Below are 19,995 nucleotides of genomic sequence, written 5' to 3'. Positions count from 1 at the left end.
AGGAGATTGTGCCTAAAAAAACAACAAAAAGGTAAAAACAAAACCCTCTTAGAACAATAAAATGTTTGAACACAGATCAAAGCTTTAGCTAGATAAAATAACAGTGCAAGCTATTAGGTTTCAATAGACCTCAAAATAGTAATGATGCCCATGTATGCAATAAACAAACAGAGATCATTGGAGGTTTCAACTGGAGAACAGTCTTGGATCCGCGACTGTCCCGAAGGCGACTCAGAACGGGTGATAGGCAAATTAAAGCAAGGGAGACCAATCCTTGGTCCGGCTATCCAAACCCGATGGAGTCCACTCCAAACCCTAGGTACAAACTAAAATATAGCAAGACAAATGTCAGGACCAATTGATTTAACTTGACCATATTGTTCCTAATAAACTGTACACTTGTTAAAAGTCCTGAAAGACTCATAAGCAACGCAGAAACAAAATAAATATCATTTGATTTGGTCAGAATATTACCAATTCTCAAAATGCATAAAATGTCGACAAAAAGAAAGAACAAGGACCAAAAAAAAAATACACGTGGCATCCACAGACGTTTTTTCTTCAGTTTCAACTTTCAACAAAAAGCCCACAAGGTCCCGCGTAAATCTCGGTCTAAATCTGAAGAGACGCATCAAAAATCCGTAGGAACCGATTCGTTAATTAGCGAACGTATAAATACAGACAAAACCGTGGTGCACTCTTTACTTCCTTTCGTGAATCGAATCGTGAGTTAACCTAAAAACAAAAAAAAAATAAAAATAAAAAAAAAAAAATATATATATATATATATATATATCGTATAAATTTAGAAACACACAGGAATCTTTCGTTGTCTTGCACACACACGCGAAAAAACTCTAAATATCAGCGGTATGGCGGCGGCATCTGGAACTGCCCCCACGACGGCGATGGTAGATCAAGCCTCTAATCAACCAGCGGTCCCTGCTGTGACTCAGCTAGCCGCGGCGGCGGCACCAGCTGTGGAAGCGTTGCAAGCGCACCCTAACTCGTCTCTCTGTGTTGGAGATTTGGACAAAAGTGTCAACGAGGCGCATCTCTTGAATCTCTTCAACCAAGTGGCTCCTGTCCAAACAGTTAGGGTTTGTCGCGACTTGAGTCATCGCTCTCTCGGATACGCTTACGTCAACTTCGCTAACCCTAATGATGGTATATAATAAAATATTGTTATTATTGTATGCTTAATTATTTGTTGCATATTCGCTAGAAAAGTTATGATATTTTATTGTTACAGCGATGCGAGCGATGGATACTCTCAACTACACACCGATCAAAGACAGACCCATAAGGATCATGCGTTCGAACCGTGACCCGAGCACGAGACTTAGCGGGAAAGGCAATGTTTTCATCAAAAACCTAGACGTATCGATCGATAACAAAGATCTCTACGATACGTTCTCGACCTTCGGGACCATTCTCTCTTGCAAAGTGGAGATGACCTTGTCGGGAAGGTCTAGAGGGTACGGATTTGTGCAGTTTGAAAAAGTGGAAACCGCTCAGGCTGCTATAGAGAAGCTTAACGGAATGCTTCTTAATGATAAGAAAGTCTTTGTGGGACACTTTGTCCGACATCAGGACCGTACCCGGTCCGAGAATCGTGCGCTTCCGCGTTTCACTAATGTGTACGTGAAAAATCTTCCTAAAGAGATTGATGATGATAAGCTTAAGAAGACGTTTGAAAAATATGGAGATATATCGAGTGCGGTTGTGATGAAAGATGAGAGTGGGAACTCGAAGTGTTTTGGGTTTGTGAACTACCAGAGATCTGAGGACGCTGCGGTTGCGGTTGAGAAGATGAATGGTACTAGTCTTGGGGAGAATGTGTTGTTCGTTGGGAAGGCGCAGAAGAAGTCTGAGAGGGAAGAGGAGTTGAAGAGAAAGCATGAGCAAGAGAAGTTAAACAGGTTTGAGAAGCTGGAAGGATCAAATCTGTATGTGAAGAATCTTGATGATAGTGTGGATGATGAGAAGCTTAAGGAGATGTTCTCTGAGTATGGGAACGTGACATCGAGCAAGGTTTTGTTCTTGATCCCTAAAATATATGCATGTTCTAACATTTTATTAGTTTAATGTTATTGACCTTATTAAGTGCTTTTTTGGGAACGTGTTTAGGTTATGATGAACTCAGGAGGTTTGAGTAGAGGGTTTGGTTTTGTTGCGTATTCTCTTCCTGAAGAAGCTTCAAAAGCTGTAAGTTCATAATCTTTCTACATATTCACACTTTTGGTTGATCTTAATGGTTTTTATTGGAGATGATCACTATACAGATGAACGATATGAGTGGGAAGAAGATAGGAAAGAAACCTCTTTACGTTGCTTTGGCTCAACGCAAGGAAGAGAGAAGGAACTACCTTCAGGTTCTTATACTTCTCTCTATCTCTCTCTCTCTCTCTGAACTGTATGATTTGTATTGTGACACATTTTTTTATGTTTTCATTTGTTTCATCCAGACCAAGTTCTCTCAAATGAGACCGAATGGGACAATGACTCCAATTCCAATGCCTGGGTTCCATCAACACCCATCAGGAGGTGCAATGGCAGGACCACCACATCATCAAATGTACATAGGCCAGAACGGTCAAGGTCTGATGCCGTCACAGCCTATGGGATATGGCTACCAACTTCAGTTAATGCCTCGTCCGAGGTCTGGCCTGGCTGACTTTGTGATGCCTTACCCTCTTCATAGGCAAAACCAGCATGGTCCCTGGGCCGGGTTCAGACGTGGCGCTACTAACATGCAGCAGCAGCACTTCCAGCAACAACAGGTGTGTAATGTTTAACCTGATTCATATCTATGGCTATTTAAAAGTTTTATCTTAAACTTGATTGGGATTTTTGTTATTTTGAACTATCTGATTATGCAGCAAAACGCAAGCTCAGTAATGAGATACATGGGAGTTGTAGGCAACAGAAGAGGTATGGGCTCTCCGCCTGTAGATGCATCTGCAATCTCTCAAAATGCTTCTCAAGCCCCACAGAAGCCATCACCACTCCCCAATTTCTAAGCTCACCTCTGCCTTGGCTCTGGCTAGCCCCGCCAAGCACTCACAGGTATTGTCTTTTCTGAGACTGGCATGAGACATAGACGAGATGAACATTTCGTTTCAACGCAAAGCCAACATAAGTAATTAATGACAGATGCTTGGGGAGCAGCTCTTTCCACTTGTGGAGAAGCAGGAGCCAGTTCATACGGCCAAAGTTACAGGGATGTTGTTGCAGATGGACCAAGCAGAGATCTTACACCTTCTCGAGGCACCTGAAGCTCTTAAGACCAAAGTGTCTGAGGCTTTGATTGCTCTAGGACTCTCTGCTAATTCACCAGCTGTGTCTTCTGCATGATGACCAGTTTGCTCCCTCAACTGAGTGAACCGGCTATTTAGTTACTGTTCAAGACAACATTTCTTTGTGGTTTTATTAGACAGTCTTAAAAAACTTTTAGGAACTCTCAGCTTAAACTAGTTATCTTGTTCCCCTTTTTTTTTTATTTGCAAGGTTGGTTTGTTTTGAGTTTTACTATAGTTTTCTTTTTCTTTTGAGATTTTAACTCTTAGCACTTTATGTAGACTTTGTTTGGAGCCTATCTAATGGTAGAAATCTATTGAACCATCTCTAGTTTTGTTGCAACTCTTACTCCTTTGCATGTTCTCAAATAATCTGAATCATGGTTATACATAAGTCTAACTCTGATTACATGAAATCTGGATGTACCTCGTTATCTCCCGTCTACTCATAGAAAAACCTAAACAGCGTATTCTTTTCAGATTGTGATATGCATACCTTTCAGTCAAAACTCAAAAGTGATAGAGGAAAATAGTGTGTGAAATAGAGGGCCCACACATTGTTTTCCTCTTCTCACTTGACTGATCTCTCTGTTCACCAAAAGTTCGCAATTTTTAACCTTCTTTGTATATGACTACTCTAAATATTTGGATCCAAAGAGGTTTGATGAGACTGAAATCTGGGTTGATCTTATCCCCTGCGAGGTTAAGCCGGTTTGAGAAATTGCAAGGATCATTACTCTAATTGAAAAACAATATCAAACTTGTAAACTTGCTGAATATTGATAAGATACGATGAATGATGGATGCTCTCTGAGTATCGTAACGTGATCTCGAACAAGGTTTTGTCCTTGGTCCTTGTAATACATGTTCAAACGATTTTTTAGTTTAAAGCTAAAGTGTTTTTGTTTGGGAACATGAATTCAGAAAGTTTGAGTAGAGCTTTTGGTTGGGTTCTTGCGTGGTACTACTAACATGCAGCAGCACTTTCTGCTACAACATGTATGTAATGTTTACCCTGATCAGATCAATGGCTATTAGCCAGTTTGTTATCTTCAACTTGGTTGGAAACTTGTTATTTTGAATTGGCAGTTCATTCAGCAAACCGCAAGCTAGGGAATGAGATACATAGGAGCTGCGGGAACCATGGGGAATGGAATGGAAGCATGGGGGTTGGTTTGGACTCCAGATTTCCTCTGAATACCGACATTCAAAAAAATAAATGGTTTCTAGTCTCAACCGGAAGATTGGTTTATTAAAATGAAGTCTCGTACGAACACGATTATCATATTTATACCAGGTCCAATAAAATTGGACCTTAGCCTATTAAAAAGTTACACATTTAAATTACTTGTTCAATTGGATATTGTCACGTTCGGCTTCGGCCGACGGTTTCAAGCCGATCCACCGGAGGCGAAGTACGCCAAAGGTCCGACGAAGGGGGCGTTGATGTAAGTAGTAGGCTCCGATTGAATGAAATCTTCTCTGTTATCTGCATACGCATCCTTCTCATTTGGACCTCCTACGATTGCTCCCGTGAGAATGTTAGGGTTAGGGTTTGAAGTATTTAAAAATTGGAGTCCATCTGCGCAGCTGAAGTGTGGTTGTGAAGGAATAGATGATCCTCTGTGGTGGATTCTCATGGGAAAACTAGTTCCGTATCCAACCATATACGACATCTTGGCCGGATTCTCGCCGAGTATATAATCCACTTCTTGCTTCGATAAGCTTATCAAGGTGTCGGGGACAATGGTAACGGAGTTTCCGCAGTTGAACGTGTGTTGTGTGGCTTTCATGTACTTGGCGTAGGTTGTGAGCAAGAATGTTATGGCCGTTACGTGTTGTAGGTTGCTCTGAGGTAACTTGTAGTTGTACATCAAGCCTCCTGTTGGTTGTAGTTGTAAATAACGTTTTAGAAAGTTTGAATGATTCGTATTCACGATTTAGATCTCCTTACCTGGAGTGTAACTGGTAGAAGAAGAGGGAGTGTTTGGGAGGATCTTGCATATGAAACTCTCAGCTTCTAGCTTGTATTGTTCAAAGGTGTTGTCGTTGTTAACTAATGCTCGCTGCCAAAAAGTGAAATATTATTGTTGTGAATTGGTGACATGCTAAGCAACAAAAGTGTATCGGGTTCAAACCACCTTTGGTACGGAATATTATTAGGAATTAACAAAAGATTAGTTCGGACTTATGAGAGATTGGAACTTCAATTAAAAAAAACTTTCTTTTTAGCAGAGAGACATACCTGTGAAAGAAGAACATAAGCGCCAGCATATTTGTTGTCCCAGTTGAAGATGTCAGGCTGATCTCCACCTCCTAAAGATTGTATAAAGTTTTTGTAATACGAGTCATCGGTTGCTTTCAGCAGCCAGGCCGCACCCCACATTAGCTCGTCCTGTGTCATCATAATTTTTACATTTTGATATATATATAGAGTATTTGTACTCCCTACACACAACTTCCCACCTATTTGCATTCCATACCCTATTTCCCTTCAATTTTTTTCCCCCCAACACTACCATTTTCCCCTAATTCAATGGTATCCCACTCTTTTCAGGGTATTGAGCTAATTTGCTCATATATATATGTAGCAGTAAAAGTTTTTTTAGTTGCAATAATAAAGAGATGGGACATATGAAAAGCCGACCTTGTAACCAGAGTAGGAGCAGTAGAAAGGACAGACAGATGAAGAAAGGGAATCACTATAACTTCCTCTGTACTTAATGGCAAACTGCATCACATTCTTAGCTGTTGCCAGCAGCAAAAGCGAGTAAGCAGAATCAACTTCCTTGAAAACCATAGAAGCTGCGGCCAGAGCTGCTGCAGTTTCAGCTGCTACGTCAGAACCGGGGTTAGAAGGGGATACAGAATAGACTGTACGAGGTGTGTCCATATCTTCAGGCCGTTCCCAGCATTTGTGATCAGCATTAGGATCTCCTACCCCGACGTAAAGCTTCTCGGGAGTGGCTGTAGCACATTTCAGCAGATAATCCGTGGCCCAACGGATGTTAACAAGAGCATTTTGGAGCTCAGTACCCATCTGCTCACCGTACTCAAGCGTGCTCCATGAAAGCATTGTGGTGGTAAACGCCATTGGGAAATTGTGTTTGACGTTGTCTCCTTCGGTGTAGTACCCACCAACTAAGTCCACCTGCAGATCATATAAAAGTTTATTCATTCTTATATAATAACAAAGCTATATAAGAGGTTTAGTGTTTTTTGGGATGTACATTGGCGGAGGAGCCATCTGAAAGGCCGGAGCTAGCCCTCCACGAGAATTGTTGGTCTGTTGGGAGGGGACCGGACCGCTGACCGTGGAAGAAGAGCAATGACTTGGAGAGAGCTTCTATGTAAATTGGACTGGCATCAACATTTGGAGTGAGAAGAGATGAGAAAAGGAAAACTAAGAAGAAAAGAGAAGTCATTTTGAAGTTGATTACTTTGAGTTTTGAGGTGCCAATCCATGATATGAACGTTCACATATATATATACAACAATGGAGAGAGAGATCAGAGATAAGAGAGGGATTTGATACGGCGCTGATGGAAGCAGTACATACGGCATTTTGGAGAAAAAATGACTTCTCCAATCCATATATTTTATTTAATTATGTTTTTACCTTAACACATTTTCATGAAGTTCAAAAATCAAGAAAAAGACTGAATTTTTACTTCATCTATGAAATAAAAAATATGTTGTAAAACATTACTTCTTGAGAAATTTTATCATCACATGTTTAATTTGTATTCAGTTTGATGTTTAGTTACCATGAATACGATTTGATTTCGGTATTTGTTTCTAAACTATCCAATTTTATCTATAAATATTTTAAATGACTAATATATTAGATTTATGATTTCAGGTACTAGTATTATTATAAGTATGAATATAACTAATATTTTTATGTACTAATTTATATGTTTGCATATGTTCATTCGGTTTTTGGTGTGGGTTGAATACGGTATCAATTTTTGGATATAACAATTTAGAACCCTTTGAATATTTAAACCGGGTTCAATTGGGTCTGGGACCCTGATCCGAAGATCAGTTCTGGATGGGTATGTCCATCCTTAATCTGCGCGATCGATGTCATTGCCCTTATGAGATTACGTGAATTAATGCAATGGTTATTGCCGTTATGTGTATAATGTATAAGATTTACCATGATTTAAGCTGGCAGACGCATTATTAAATGTCATGTCAATAATATGAAATATACATTCTCCAGTAAAGATAAAAGGTTTGCATGAGACTAAGGGCATCCACAATGTGAGCTCTTAAGGGAATCTTTAGAGGGTATGGAATCCATTTTTTTTAGAGTTTGTGTCAAAAAGAATCCTTAAAATCTTTTGGTAAGGATTGATCCTTACACTGTTCACGGGTCCCATTGACTACGTGGCGGCCCGTAAATGGTCACTTTTTTTCTTTTCTTTTTTTAAAAAAATCCAAAATATTTAAAATTAATCCGAAATACCCTTGTGCTAAGGAGTCCAATGAGTCTCACCATTGTGCATGGTCTAAGGGAAGAAGGAAGCGTGAATATTGAATTGAGTTTAGGGTTTATGTGGTCCAATTAGTTGACGAAGACTTGGAAAAGCTAACCGACAAGTTGACGCAAATACTTGCTAAGTCACATCCCGACTTGGGTTCCTACGAACTCTTCTTGGAGAGTGAATCATATAAACATATGATCATATAAAGCTATATATTGTTATTGATTTTGGTATTGTGATAGTACTCTAATAGGGAACTGATAAAATAATAGTAGTTTAGTAAAAGTTAAATTTAACAACTAGTTCAGATTTGTTAACTTTATCGGTGAGGTATCTATTAAATTATCACACATTATAATATCAACCTTTGTAACTTACATTTTTAATATGTTAATGGATAAAAGAATTGGAGTTGGTTGTCAGTTAATTAAGGAAAAAACAATTTCTATATATTATTATTTGTCTTTATCAAAGAATATCTCAGTAATATTTTAAATATGTTAAATTACATTTCAAAGAGATTTAATTGTATTAATTAATTATACGTAGTTGATATCATCCTGTATATTCATAATAACAATAATACTAATGATTATAAATAAAATCTTAAAAACTTTATTAGAATACAATAATTATGTATAACATAATCAAGGAGTTATATTATCTTAAATAACACAGTAAATTTTTTTTTCTCAGTTAAACATAAATTACATATAAACATAAACTACAATGATATGAAAACATAAAACCATGATCCCAAGCAAGTTAGCTAATCCTCACTTGATAAATAATGTTCATCAGCAATGTTCCAAATTCCAAAACATAAGTAACTTAGCTAATCCTCACTTGACCCATGAGGCACATAGTTTAAAAGGTAGAAATTTTCATCATTCTTGGACGACACTACACTCTACGGACTTGAAAATATATGTGGAGTAAGTCATGTCCCGAATCCTACATCACAACAACCCGAGGAATTGTCCGAGGTAGATAACAAATGTTTAACTAGATAGCATCTGGAATAGCCTATGGACCTGGCGTGTTATGAGGACTTATGATCGGAGATATCTCCGCTTCGCACAATCAAGATCTAGTCCGCGGGAATTGAAGTTTGGTCAAAGAAAACTCAGAGTCGCTACAAGTGCTCGTTAAGCGCATCTCTTGCAATCTCTCTAAGAAGCATTTGTGAGGAATATGTTTTCCAAAGTCTTGTTCGTTTTTGTACTGAATTTCCCAGACTTGCCTATTTAATGTTTTTGCATATCTTAGTTTGAAAAAGGAACTTTCTCCGCATATCTTAACTTGCGGTAGCCTTGTGGAATGTCTTTCTTATCTTATATCATAACTTACTAGATGTGTTTCACTTGTACTACAACCTATTTAGAGTCTTCCTTCTCCCACACGTCAATGATACTATCTATCCCTGCCCGTAAGGTTACGATGTATGTTGAATAACTATAAAATATAGGTGTGATCTTAACTTGCGGTAGCCTTGTGGAAAGTCTTGCTTATCTTATATCATAACTTACTAGATGTGTTTCACTTGTACTACAACCTATTCAGAGTCTTCCTTCTCCCACACGTAGTATTCTAAAACGTGTGTTCATTACGCGTTAGATGACTGTATAGCGTCTAGCCGTATAGTCGGACGCCTAAACGGGGATATATACGGATATATACTTTTTACAAGAAATATAAGTATGAGATTAATATATATATATACATTATTTTTGAAAAAAACTGAACATAAATATATTTTAAATCCAATTTTATGTATAAGTATATAGTTTAACATATATAAATAGTTTCAAATTATAAAAATTAAAACCATTTTAAATATATAAAGATGATAAATTTAAAATGATTTTGCAACAATTATACTTATATCTACAATCATATAAATGCATAAAATAAGTAAAAATAATATAAACAATAACATTAATAACATATAATAATAATATTAATAGTTTTTTTTTGAATATTAATGCTTAAAATCCGCCTAGGCGCAAACCGCATAATGTCCACCTAAAAACTGTTAATCGTCCGAATTAAATAAATTCACATAAAATACGGTATAACATAAAAATAGTACGGTTGGCTACCGTATAGCGTCTAACCGCCGCCTAGACGGCGGATGCGTAGATCATATTTTAGAACACTCCACACGTCAATGATAGTATCCCTTCCCGTAAGGTTACGATGTTGACCGTATTTTAGAACACTCCACAGTCCACACGTCAATGATAGTATCCCTTCCCGTAAGGTTACGATGTATGTTGAATAGTGCGGCTGTGTGGGGCTTGTCATTTGCAATTCACTGTGATATAAAATATAGGTGTGTGATCATAACTATAAAATAGTGAATATGCATGAATTTTTATTGGGTCACAGGTCCACACGTCCAAATGTAAATGGGAACGGTCGCTCGGCTGCACCGTCTAACTTTCCAACAAAAGTTAAACAAGTGGGAAGTGACAAAAAAAAAACAAGTGGGTAGAATTTTTTTTTTTTTAAACACAAAAACTAACAAGTGGGGTAGATTCTGATTTTTTTCTATAAGTAAAAAAACTTCTAAGATTCTGATATTAAAGTGGATAGATTATGATATTTTAAAGGATTTTTAATGCTAGAACCTTTTTTTAGTGCTAGAACCTTTTTTTAATGCTAGAACCTTTCAATTAAATCTGGTTTGAGTAAAAGCTTATAAACTAGAGATTTAAAGCAAAACCTCTTTAACTTAATTTTATTTAAAAGATTAGAACCTTTGTTTACATTGCCGGTAAAACAAAAGGCTTCTGTAAATCTCTAGTTTATGATTTTTATCCAATCCAAATATAGTTGGGGATTTTAGCATAAAAAATCAGTATCATAAACGGGTACTGTTGTAATACGAACCGAATCCAAAACCGGATCCTTTCTTCCGAGAACACAAAACCCCAAGACAAATGAGTTCCCAAGGCGAATTAAAATGTCAGAGTGCAAGACCCTAACCCACCCAAACCGCCTTCGAAATTCTTTCCTTTAATGCCAACGTTGTAATGGTAACATTTTATGTGTTCTCCATTTCTCTTATATTTCTGGGGGTTGATGCAATGTGTTTTGTAGTTGTAGACACGCAGTAACAGGCAACAAATTGGACACAACAAAGGAAAATGCAAACTAATGATAGAACTCTATTGCACTGATGGCACATGAGGATGTGGAAACGTGGTTGATTCTCACTGATGAAAACTACTCTTTGTATCTCATCATCTCTTTCCCGAATCCAGTTGCTGGGAACTGTTTAGCATAGTCTTCAACCATCTCACGCAGCTTTGTCATCTCTGACTGTAATTTCTCATTTGATTGCATCGTTTCTACAAAGTCCCTTAATACAACCCCAATTTTCAGAGGGCGTGACACACACGATTTACCTTCAGACTCTGCCTTGATCTTCAACACTATTTTGACGGCTAAACCAAAGTTTATACAGCCACTTTTGCAAAATCTTCATCAGCGAATCCTCTTTGATGTGCGAGCTGTTGTTCCACTACAAAAGAAAAGGAGAACAGATCGGAACATATACGATCGGGTTTTCAGTGATCACCAGATCTCTATGTTTACAACTAAATTAAAATTTTCATAAGTAGTAAATAGCAAGAATGATGAACATTAACTACTTTTTCGACATACTAAAACATTCCTTCTATCAATGTTTTCTTAGACCCTTACCCATAAGGATGCCACCTAGAACGGCCGAAACTTCACCCGAAACAGTATATATTCTTATTCCACTATGCTGAAGATTTGCTTTAGATTTTGTTTCCATAACTCAGACATAATTAATGATCAATCGTATTTCAAAATTGTAAAGTCATTAATGAACTGGTAATCAAACGATTGGATTAGAAGGACTTCCATGTTTCTATAAAACTTCTTTAAAATCAAATTTCAGTAATATCTTACTTATTACATGTTCGTTAATATTAGGTCTTAGCCCATTAAGAGTTTTACATTTGAATTATTTATTCCGTTATAGATAGTCAAGTTCGGTTTAAGCCAACAGCTGCAAGTAACCATTTTCGCAACTCAAAAGCAACTTTCACGTAGGACAAAAGTGGTGGTGGATTCCATTTCAAGCAGATCCACGGGAGGCGAAGTAGGCCAAAGGTCCAACGAAGGGGGCGTTGATGTAAGTAGCCGGTTCCGAGTGTATGTAATCGTCTCTCTTATCTGGATACTCATCGTTCTTATCTGGACCCCCTACGATTGCTCCCGTGAGAATGTTAGGGTTGGGGTTTTGCGTGTGGTAAAATTGGAATCCCTCGGTGCAGTTGAAAGGTTTTGAAAGAAGTACTTGTGAAGGTAGCGATGATGCTCTGTGGTGGATTCTCATGGGGAAACTGGATCCGAATCCAACCATGTACGACATCTTTATTGGGTTCTCGCCGAGTATGTAATCCACTTGTTGCTTCGATAAGCTTATCAAGGTGTCGGGGTTGACAATAACGGAGTTTCCGCAGTTGAATATGTGTTGTGTGGCTTTCATGTACTTGGCGTAGGTTGTGAGCAAGAATGTTACGGCCGTTACGTGTTGTAGGTTGCTCTGAGGTAACTTGTACATCAAGCCTCCTGTTGTAATTGTTAATAGAAACGTTTTAGAAAGAAAGAACGATTCGTAATCATGATTGTGTTAGTTTATCTTCACCTGGAGTGTAATGAGTAGAGGGAGAGTTTGGGAGGATCTTGCATATGAAACTCTCAGCTTCTTGCTTGTATAGTTCGTAGTTGATGTCTTTGTTAACTAATGCTCGCTGCCAAAAAAAAGTGAAACTTTTTGTTGTGAATTGGGGAGTCAAATAGGGATTCTATGAAACTTCTTTTAGCAACTAAAGTGTCTCGGGTTCAAAACACCTTTGATACGAAATATTATTAGGAATTTACAAAGGCTGACTTCGGTTCTATAAGAGACCGGAACTTCCACATTTAGTAAAAAAACTAGACATACCTGTGAAAGAAGAACATAGGCGCCAGCATATTTGCTGTCCCAGTTGAAGATGTCAGGATGATCTCCACCTCCTAGAGATTCTATGAAGTTTTTGTAATTCGAGTCATCGGTTGCTTTCAGCAGCCAGGCCGCACCCCACATTAGCTCGTCCTGTGTCATCATAATTTTTACATTTTGATATATATGTAGCAGTAAAATTTTTATTAGTTGCAATAATAAAGAGATGGGACATATGAAAAGCTGACCTTGTAACCAGAGTAGGAGCAGTAGAAAGGACAGACAGATGAAGAAAGGGAATCACTGTAATTTCCTCTGTACTGAATGGCAAACTGCATCACATTCTTAGCTGCTGCCAGCAGTAAAAGCGAGTACTCAGAATCAACTTCCCTGAAAACCATAGAAGCTGCAGCCAGAGCTGCTGCGGTTTCAGCTGCTACATCAGAACCGGGGTTAGAAGAGGAAACATAATAGACTGTACGAGGGGTGTCCATATCTTCAGGACGTTCCCAGCATTTGTGATCAGCATTAGGATCTCCTACCCCGACGTAAAGCTTCCCGGGAGTGGCTGTAGCACATTTAAGCAGATAATCCGTGGCCCAGCGGATGTTAACACGTGAGACGTTTTGGAGGTGAGGACCCATCTGCGCACCGTACTCAAGTGTGCTCCATGAAAGCATTGTTGTGGTAAACGCCATTGGGAAGTTGAACTTGATGTTGTCTCCTGCGTCGTAGTACCCACCAGTTAAGTCCACCTGCAAATCATATAAAATATTTATTAAATGTTACTGATAAAAGCAAAAGACAATCGATATTCTATTTATAACCCTCATCCTTCGTTTTAAAAAATGATATTTACATTTTTAGCAAAAGAAAACAGTTACTGATAGAACTAGAAGAGGTTTAGTGGGTGTACATTGGCGGAGGAGCCATCAGAAAGGCCGGAGCTAGCCCTCCAGGAGAGTTGTTGGTCTGTTGGGAGGGGACCGGACCGCTGACCTTGGAAGAAGAGCAATGACTTGGAGAGAGCTTCTACGTAATTTGGATTGGCATCAACATTTAGCGTGAGAAAAGAAGAGAAAAGGAAAACTAAGAAGAAAAGAGAAGTCATTTTTCCTTAGGCAGAGAAGTTGATTAGTTTTGAGTTTTGAGGTACCAGTGTATGATATGAACGTCCATATATATATACACAGCAATGGAGAGAGAGATGCATGCAGAGATATGAGAGGGATTTGATACGGCACTGATGGAAGTGCCAAATACGGCTTCTTGGAAAAAAAATAGCCTTAATTTAGCTTCATTTCTTCATTTCTTCATTTCTGTTATATTAGAAAGAAACAGAGGACAAAACATAAGAAGGAAGCGTGAGTGCGAAGATAACAGTGCCTAGTCTTCGGTCTTAATCAAAACTGGAGTACAATGGAGACGACTAGGCCCAGGCATTCAGATAACCGGTTCGGATCCAGATCTGTTTTTTTGGATTTCAGATATTTTAGAACTAGAGATTTTGGTACCGATCGGATAATTTAAAATTTCGATTCAGATACGGTTCGGTACCTGTCGGATCAGGTTACATCCGAAGTAACTGGTTCTTTATATATACCAAATTATTTAACTCGATAGAACCGAATATAATCTACGAAGATATTCTAAATATTCAAAAAAAAACATAAACAAGATAACTAAAATTACAATACAATAAAATAACATAACCATTTTAAAATAACCAAAGAAAAGTTTAATCTCCTAAATGAAAACAAGCATAATATATTATTAGGATTATCTTAATTAAAGTTTAATTCGAATCTTTCGGATATCCATACGGATCCCGGATATTACTCGTACCTGACTCGGTATCCGACCAGATTTTAAACCTTATTCAACCGGGTATTTTCCTATATCCGAATCCGATCCGATCCGAACCCCGATTTTCGGGTAATTACGGTTTGGATCTTCGGATCCGGAAAATATGTCCAGGCCTAGAGACGACATTAATCCAATTTTGTATGTGTTTCTCTTTTCATGCTCGTTAATCCAATTATTCATCGACCTCTCTCGTTATTTTTTTTCCTGGTACATTCTTTTAATGGAATAACAAAAGCGAATGAAAAGGGGAGGAGACAGCTGTACGTTCATCCGTTTTTTAGATTTATATAGAGTTTGACACAACTACTGAAGTTATATAATAAATATATACATTTTTCTTACTTAATACATACATTTTTCTTACTTAATTAATAGATAAATGATCTATAAATTAATAAAATTTGGAAACCGAATGAATGTTTGGCATCGCTTTGCCAAAGACCGGCGCTGCTGCTCCATATTATTGATCTTATGGCATTAAAGGAATTACTGCAATGATTATTACGGTTACTAGGGATTGGCCCGCCCTACGGGCGGGTAAATTTACATTAAAATTATTTTATATTAAAATATATTATAATTTTATAAAACATTTGAAAATTTACTTTAAATTGGAATAATAAACACAAACTGTTTTTCCTATTATCATTTTATAAATTTTAGTAAATTTTGTTGATTTGAGTTGAGAGGATCATTAACATTTTTCTGTCAGAAAAAATGAAATTATTGAATTAAAAATTAAGGAAAATGTATTAATTTCTGTTTTTCATTTTGATTTACATTTCATTTTGATATAGTTGAAGAAAATCTAAAGTAAGAACAACTATTACTTTTTTTATTTTTAAGAGCATCAAATTTTAATTTTATTACAATATTTATTTTTTCTCACGATAATAAATTAATCCACCTTTGAACTAAATAAACTGAAATAATATAATGTGATAAAATTATATAAAGTTATATTTTTAAAGTTATATATGCATATTTATAATTTCATAAATAATAATTAATATATATTATTAAAAAATGTTTTATAATATATATATTTGTTTCAGTTTATATTAGATTTTCAATTTATAATGGAATTTCATTCACCTTTAATTTTACTAATTATGTTCTGTAAATTATTTCAGCAATTATTGAACTTTTTGTTTTATAACAATTATTTGTTGGAAATTTTGCTCAAGCTATTTGAAAATATTTTAATAAATTAATAGTGTTATAAATTAATAAAGTATTTTATTTCTATCAGAAATTTACTTGAGTTGCATAACCGATTATATCAAATAATTTACTTCTTATAAAAGTTTAATGTTATAGCCTCATGGAAGTTATAAAAACTTTCCATGTTGCTCCATATATATTCCCACTAATAAACATTTTGTTATTAGATCACCATACCTTGTTAGAGATGCAATGCAAGTGGATGGATAGTTATTGCTTCGATGGTCATATTCTTTGTAAATGTAGATGTGTTTAGCAGCTTTGGCTAGTAATGGGGATTGTATGACATGATAGGTGGTGGTTCTTGATGATTGTGACACTCTCGAGATGATCTGCTTGGAAGTTTTAAGGAAGCTCTTCAAGGCTCGATAATTATAATTTTAGTTGTATTTCAGTTTGTGTGATTAGCGATCAAGCATCCAAATTCAAATTTTCTTCATAAACTTGAATCAATGTAGATATATAAGCTAAATGGAGCACGTACATAGACGTGTATCCATGCACCACTTACACAAAAATGGAGTACATAGACATTTGAAGTTACATGCATATACACCAAATATACAAAAGCAAGAAAATTTTCAGCTACGAATACAAAAGGGAACGTCATCATCTTTTAGTTGAGCCGTGAAATACTGCCCTCAAAGCTCTGAAAGCTTCTGCTGTCAAACTACAACACTGTTGAAGTAAGCACCTATTCCTGAGCCATGGAAGAAAACTACGAAAGAAAACTCATTATATAGGTTTAATATTTAGCTTGTACATGTTTAAGTATCGTAGGTCGTACCGGTCCATGTCTTTGTTCAACGCAATCACGCAAAGCCAATCAAGGAGATTGTACTTTCTCTCGTGTGGAGAAGTTGGAAGCGGTGGTGACGTTAACGGTGATCATGCCTTTGTCTCGCGTAATAGAAACGGGGTCACTAAGAGCTACGGGTTTGCTGCGACTTTGTTTTTTTTACCTGAAGAATCTTCTCAAGCGTGGATATATCCATGATCATCAACAATAAGGACCGTAATCAAAAGCCAATAAATATATTAAAGAGACTCGAAGTATGTAAGATCATAACAGGCATCAACTTCAGAATATGAGATGTGGAAATCTATTAAAAGACTGCATTTAATTTACCATACTATTAGGACAGAAGCCTATATTTTAGGAGTGTTGAGCAGTTGAAACATACCGCCTCCGCCTACTGAGCTTTGTGTGAACCGCCCTCTAGTCGTTTATTGCTAATTTGACGTTGACCCACCTATTCTATCTAGCTGTCCTAGTAAACTTGTTTTATTTGTTTTAGAATTGGTTGCTCAAGCCACTTTTTTTCTCAAGACACTTTCTAAAGCTAATCCTGTTCCTAAGTTAAAAAAAAAAATGGGTATTTAGGAACCATCGTATCAACTTGTTCATTATTCATTTTATGATACTAACATTATTAGAAAAAAAAAACATCCGGAGTAGTTTCTCCTGTGATTATGGTGTTTCGTTGTACCACTTGTAAAAATGTTCTACTGATCCGGTTTAAAACAAAACAATAGTAGGTGGCACTTATGGTTTGCCTTAGATTTTATGTTACAAAGAATAATGGGGTATTACAGAATAATAATTTGTTTCAACCATTCAAGTAGCATCTTTTGTTTGCATAATCTTATGAATAAACCAAAAAAGGTGTAACATGACATTACTGTTAATAGCCAATTACGACATGATATTCTCTTATCGTAGTAACGTGGGAAAATGAAGATAGGAAGAGATGCCTATAAGATCTTTCAATTCCAGAACTTGAAGAAACACAAAACAAAACAGAAAGATAAATGATTTACATTACGTATTGTCAAATTGTTGGTAACAATAAAAACGTATCAATGCATGCGCCATTTCTATCTCTTGACTAAACAGATCAGAGAATCTCACAGAGAGAATAAAAAAAAGGATGAACAAATAAGAATCAACAACTATAACAGAGCACTCGAGGGAAAAAAACTTCGAGTTTGAACAGAGAACGCGAGCAGAGTCACCTGCTTCACAGATGAGAACAGGTTTACCTCCACTCAGTTTCTTCGCAAACTCGGGTTGGGCCTTTTCGTATTCATCCTTCACATATGAAGTAGCTTCCTCAGCTTTCTCTGCATCCACAAAGGCTACACAACATCCCCTGAAGCCTGCACCACTGAACCGTGCTCCATATACACCAGGTGCCTTCAGTAGAATCTTGTATAGCTGGAAAAGTGGCTCCGCACCTTCACCAAAACCCTCACGTTTTAAGAAGAGAGAATGTAATGTCTGTGAAAGCATACTTGTAATCTGTTTTCACTTTAAGTATGTTGCAGTAGGAGACAAAGGAAGGAGAGAGAGAGTGTACCGCATTCGTAATTCTCAATAGAGCTCACTTATATTGATGAGAACCATGGAAGATATCTCCTCGGCGGCGAACTGTTTCTATTCGCCTCTGTAGTTGACGACGATCATTGGTTTATCGGCAGGAGCAGGTAAGATCTTGAAAGGCCATAGCTTCATGTCACTTTGGACAGAGGTGTCAATAAATCTCCGAGCAATCAATCTCTTTGCATCTGTCACAACAAAACGAATTGAAAACAAATTTTATTCACACATTCAAATATCATCCACATACAATTAGATCTTCATATAAACCAAAAAAAAAATCCAGCATCTCCTGCTTTAATGTTGTAACAGTTATCATGAAATAGCAGTGCGTGAGAAAGTTCTGACACTCAACAGCTATTTCAGGAATCTTATGACAATCGATGAAACCCGGAGGAAACGCCTCCTGCACCCCTTTAAAACACCTGGAGAGAAACCTCAAATCTCAGGATCAAGAAGATTTTTTATAATCAAGAATACAAAAAAAATGAACTCACTTTATCCATGGGAAGAGAGGGTCGTCACCGTCGTACTCATCTATATCTTCAATCAGCTTCCTAATGAATCAGAGATCAATGAGTGTGATTCGATTGAAACCCAAGAGATAAAAAAGTTGAAGTGATTCGATTGAAACCCTCAGCAAAAACTCTTGAAGAAAATTTTACCTTCACTCTCAGATTCTTTCCACGCTTCACCATGTCTTTCAACTGATTCTCCAAACTCTAATCAGTTGTAGTGAGGAACATTTGACTGAAATACAATGGACCGAGGAAAATATTACAAAAATACTAATTCAAAGATGCATATGTAACGTTTTCTAATAAAAATGGAATCAGAAATCAGATCTTTGAAGCTAATGTAACATAAACTTAACTCGTATATAACCAAAAAAGGATTTAATTAATCTTCTGAGGCCAACCGGGTGAGATGATGCAAAGAAATCTACCAACCTCTTCAAACTCTGCTGCCAATTCAAGATTAGCGAACGCTCGGATGACTCCCTTGTCTCTGCGACGGTAGCCTTCCTACAGCGGCCCATCTCAGATCTTCTTCGTCTTGCTCAATAGTCTCAGCGTTCGACGGCCGCGTGAACGATTGTCTACCTGTCTCAGCGTCGATGTCAAGTACTCACTCCCGTTCCACGCAGCCGCCATGGCTCTTTTCTCCGATCTGAGAGAGAGAGATTGGCTTCTCTCCTTAAAAAACTTTTGTGTGATTAATTTTTTTGAGTGATTCAGATAGATAAAGTGAGGGATTTAAAACTTTAGAGCTTGAGAATCTGAAGCGGTCGACAATAATAGATGCTCAAAAGACAGAGACGCGTAGGTTTAAGGAGATGATGACGTGGCTACAAAAAGTTCTCCAATTGGCTGATTTTTTAATCTGACGTGGACACACTCTCTGATGCTCATATAACCCTTTTAGTATAGGTTAGATGGTATACTATATTTACCACGGTTTGATCAAAAAAAAAAGCTGGCAGACGCGTGATGCATGAAAGATGAACAAGGATATAACTTATTAATTTGTATTTTGTAACTGTAAGTTATATGTCATGAAGGGTTTGCATGAGACTAAGGGAAGATGAGATTTCAAAATATCATCTTTTGTTTTGTTTCAGTGTATGAGACTAAAGGAAGACTAAGCAATAACCTTTTTATCTTCCTACTCTATCTTTCCCCGTATGGCCCTACCCAGTGTACAACTCGGAACTTTTGTTAATGTTATTAATGTCAAATACTTTTTCTG

The 19,995-nt window shown here is 37.1% G+C and overlaps 2 protein-coding genes, 1 long non-coding RNA gene and 1 pseudogene across 3 annotated transcripts; 1 reads left to right on the top strand and 3 right to left on the bottom strand.

The window, feature by feature from the left end:
* The first annotated feature begins 812 nt into the window (after positions 1-812).
* LOC106421548 lies at positions 813-3,561 on the top strand (annotated as a pseudogene).
* A 970-nt stretch (positions 3,562-4,531) lies between these two features.
* On the bottom strand, positions 4,532-6,768 carry LOC106395967 (endoglucanase 9). Its single transcript, XM_013836274.3, has 5 exons — positions 6,530-6,768; positions 5,947-6,450; positions 5,545-5,694; positions 5,254-5,365; positions 4,532-5,181 (listed from the first exon to the last, which is right to left on the bottom strand). The coding sequence occupies exons 1-5, from the start codon at positions 6,722-6,724 to the stop codon at positions 4,691-4,693; spliced, it is 1,452 nt and encodes a 483-aa protein (XP_013691728.2). The 5' UTR covers positions 6,725-6,768; the 3' UTR covers positions 4,532-4,690.
* A 4,931-nt stretch (positions 6,769-11,699) lies between these two features.
* On the bottom strand, positions 11,700-14,114 carry LOC106395957 (endoglucanase 9-like). The gene is made up of 5 exons (XM_013836264.3): positions 13,693-14,114; positions 13,025-13,531; positions 12,780-12,929; positions 12,480-12,585; positions 11,700-12,403 (listed from the first exon to the last, which is right to left on the bottom strand). The coding sequence occupies exons 1-5, from the start codon at positions 13,885-13,887 to the stop codon at positions 11,907-11,909; spliced, it is 1,455 nt and encodes a 484-aa protein (XP_013691718.2). The 5' UTR covers positions 13,888-14,114; the 3' UTR covers positions 11,700-11,906.
* A 3,550-nt stretch (positions 14,115-17,664) lies between these two features.
* LOC125587029 lies at positions 17,665-19,261 on the bottom strand. Its single transcript, XR_007323609.1, has 5 exons — positions 18,912-19,261; positions 18,744-18,803; positions 18,602-18,671; positions 18,227-18,434; positions 17,665-18,104 (listed from the first exon to the last, which is right to left on the bottom strand). It is a non-coding gene; the product is annotated as an uncharacterized LOC125587029 (long non-coding RNA).
* Between the last annotated feature and the right edge of the window lie 734 nt (positions 19,262-19,995).

This window comes from Brassica napus, chromosome A2 (genome assembly GCF_020379485.1).
Source record: "Brassica napus cultivar Da-Ae chromosome A2, Da-Ae, whole genome shotgun sequence".
NCBI classification, from domain to species: domain Eukaryota; kingdom Viridiplantae; phylum Streptophyta; class Magnoliopsida; order Brassicales; family Brassicaceae; genus Brassica; species Brassica napus.
The sequence above is the reverse complement of the archived record's forward strand: the minus strand, read 5'-3'. Positions and strand labels throughout refer to the sequence as shown.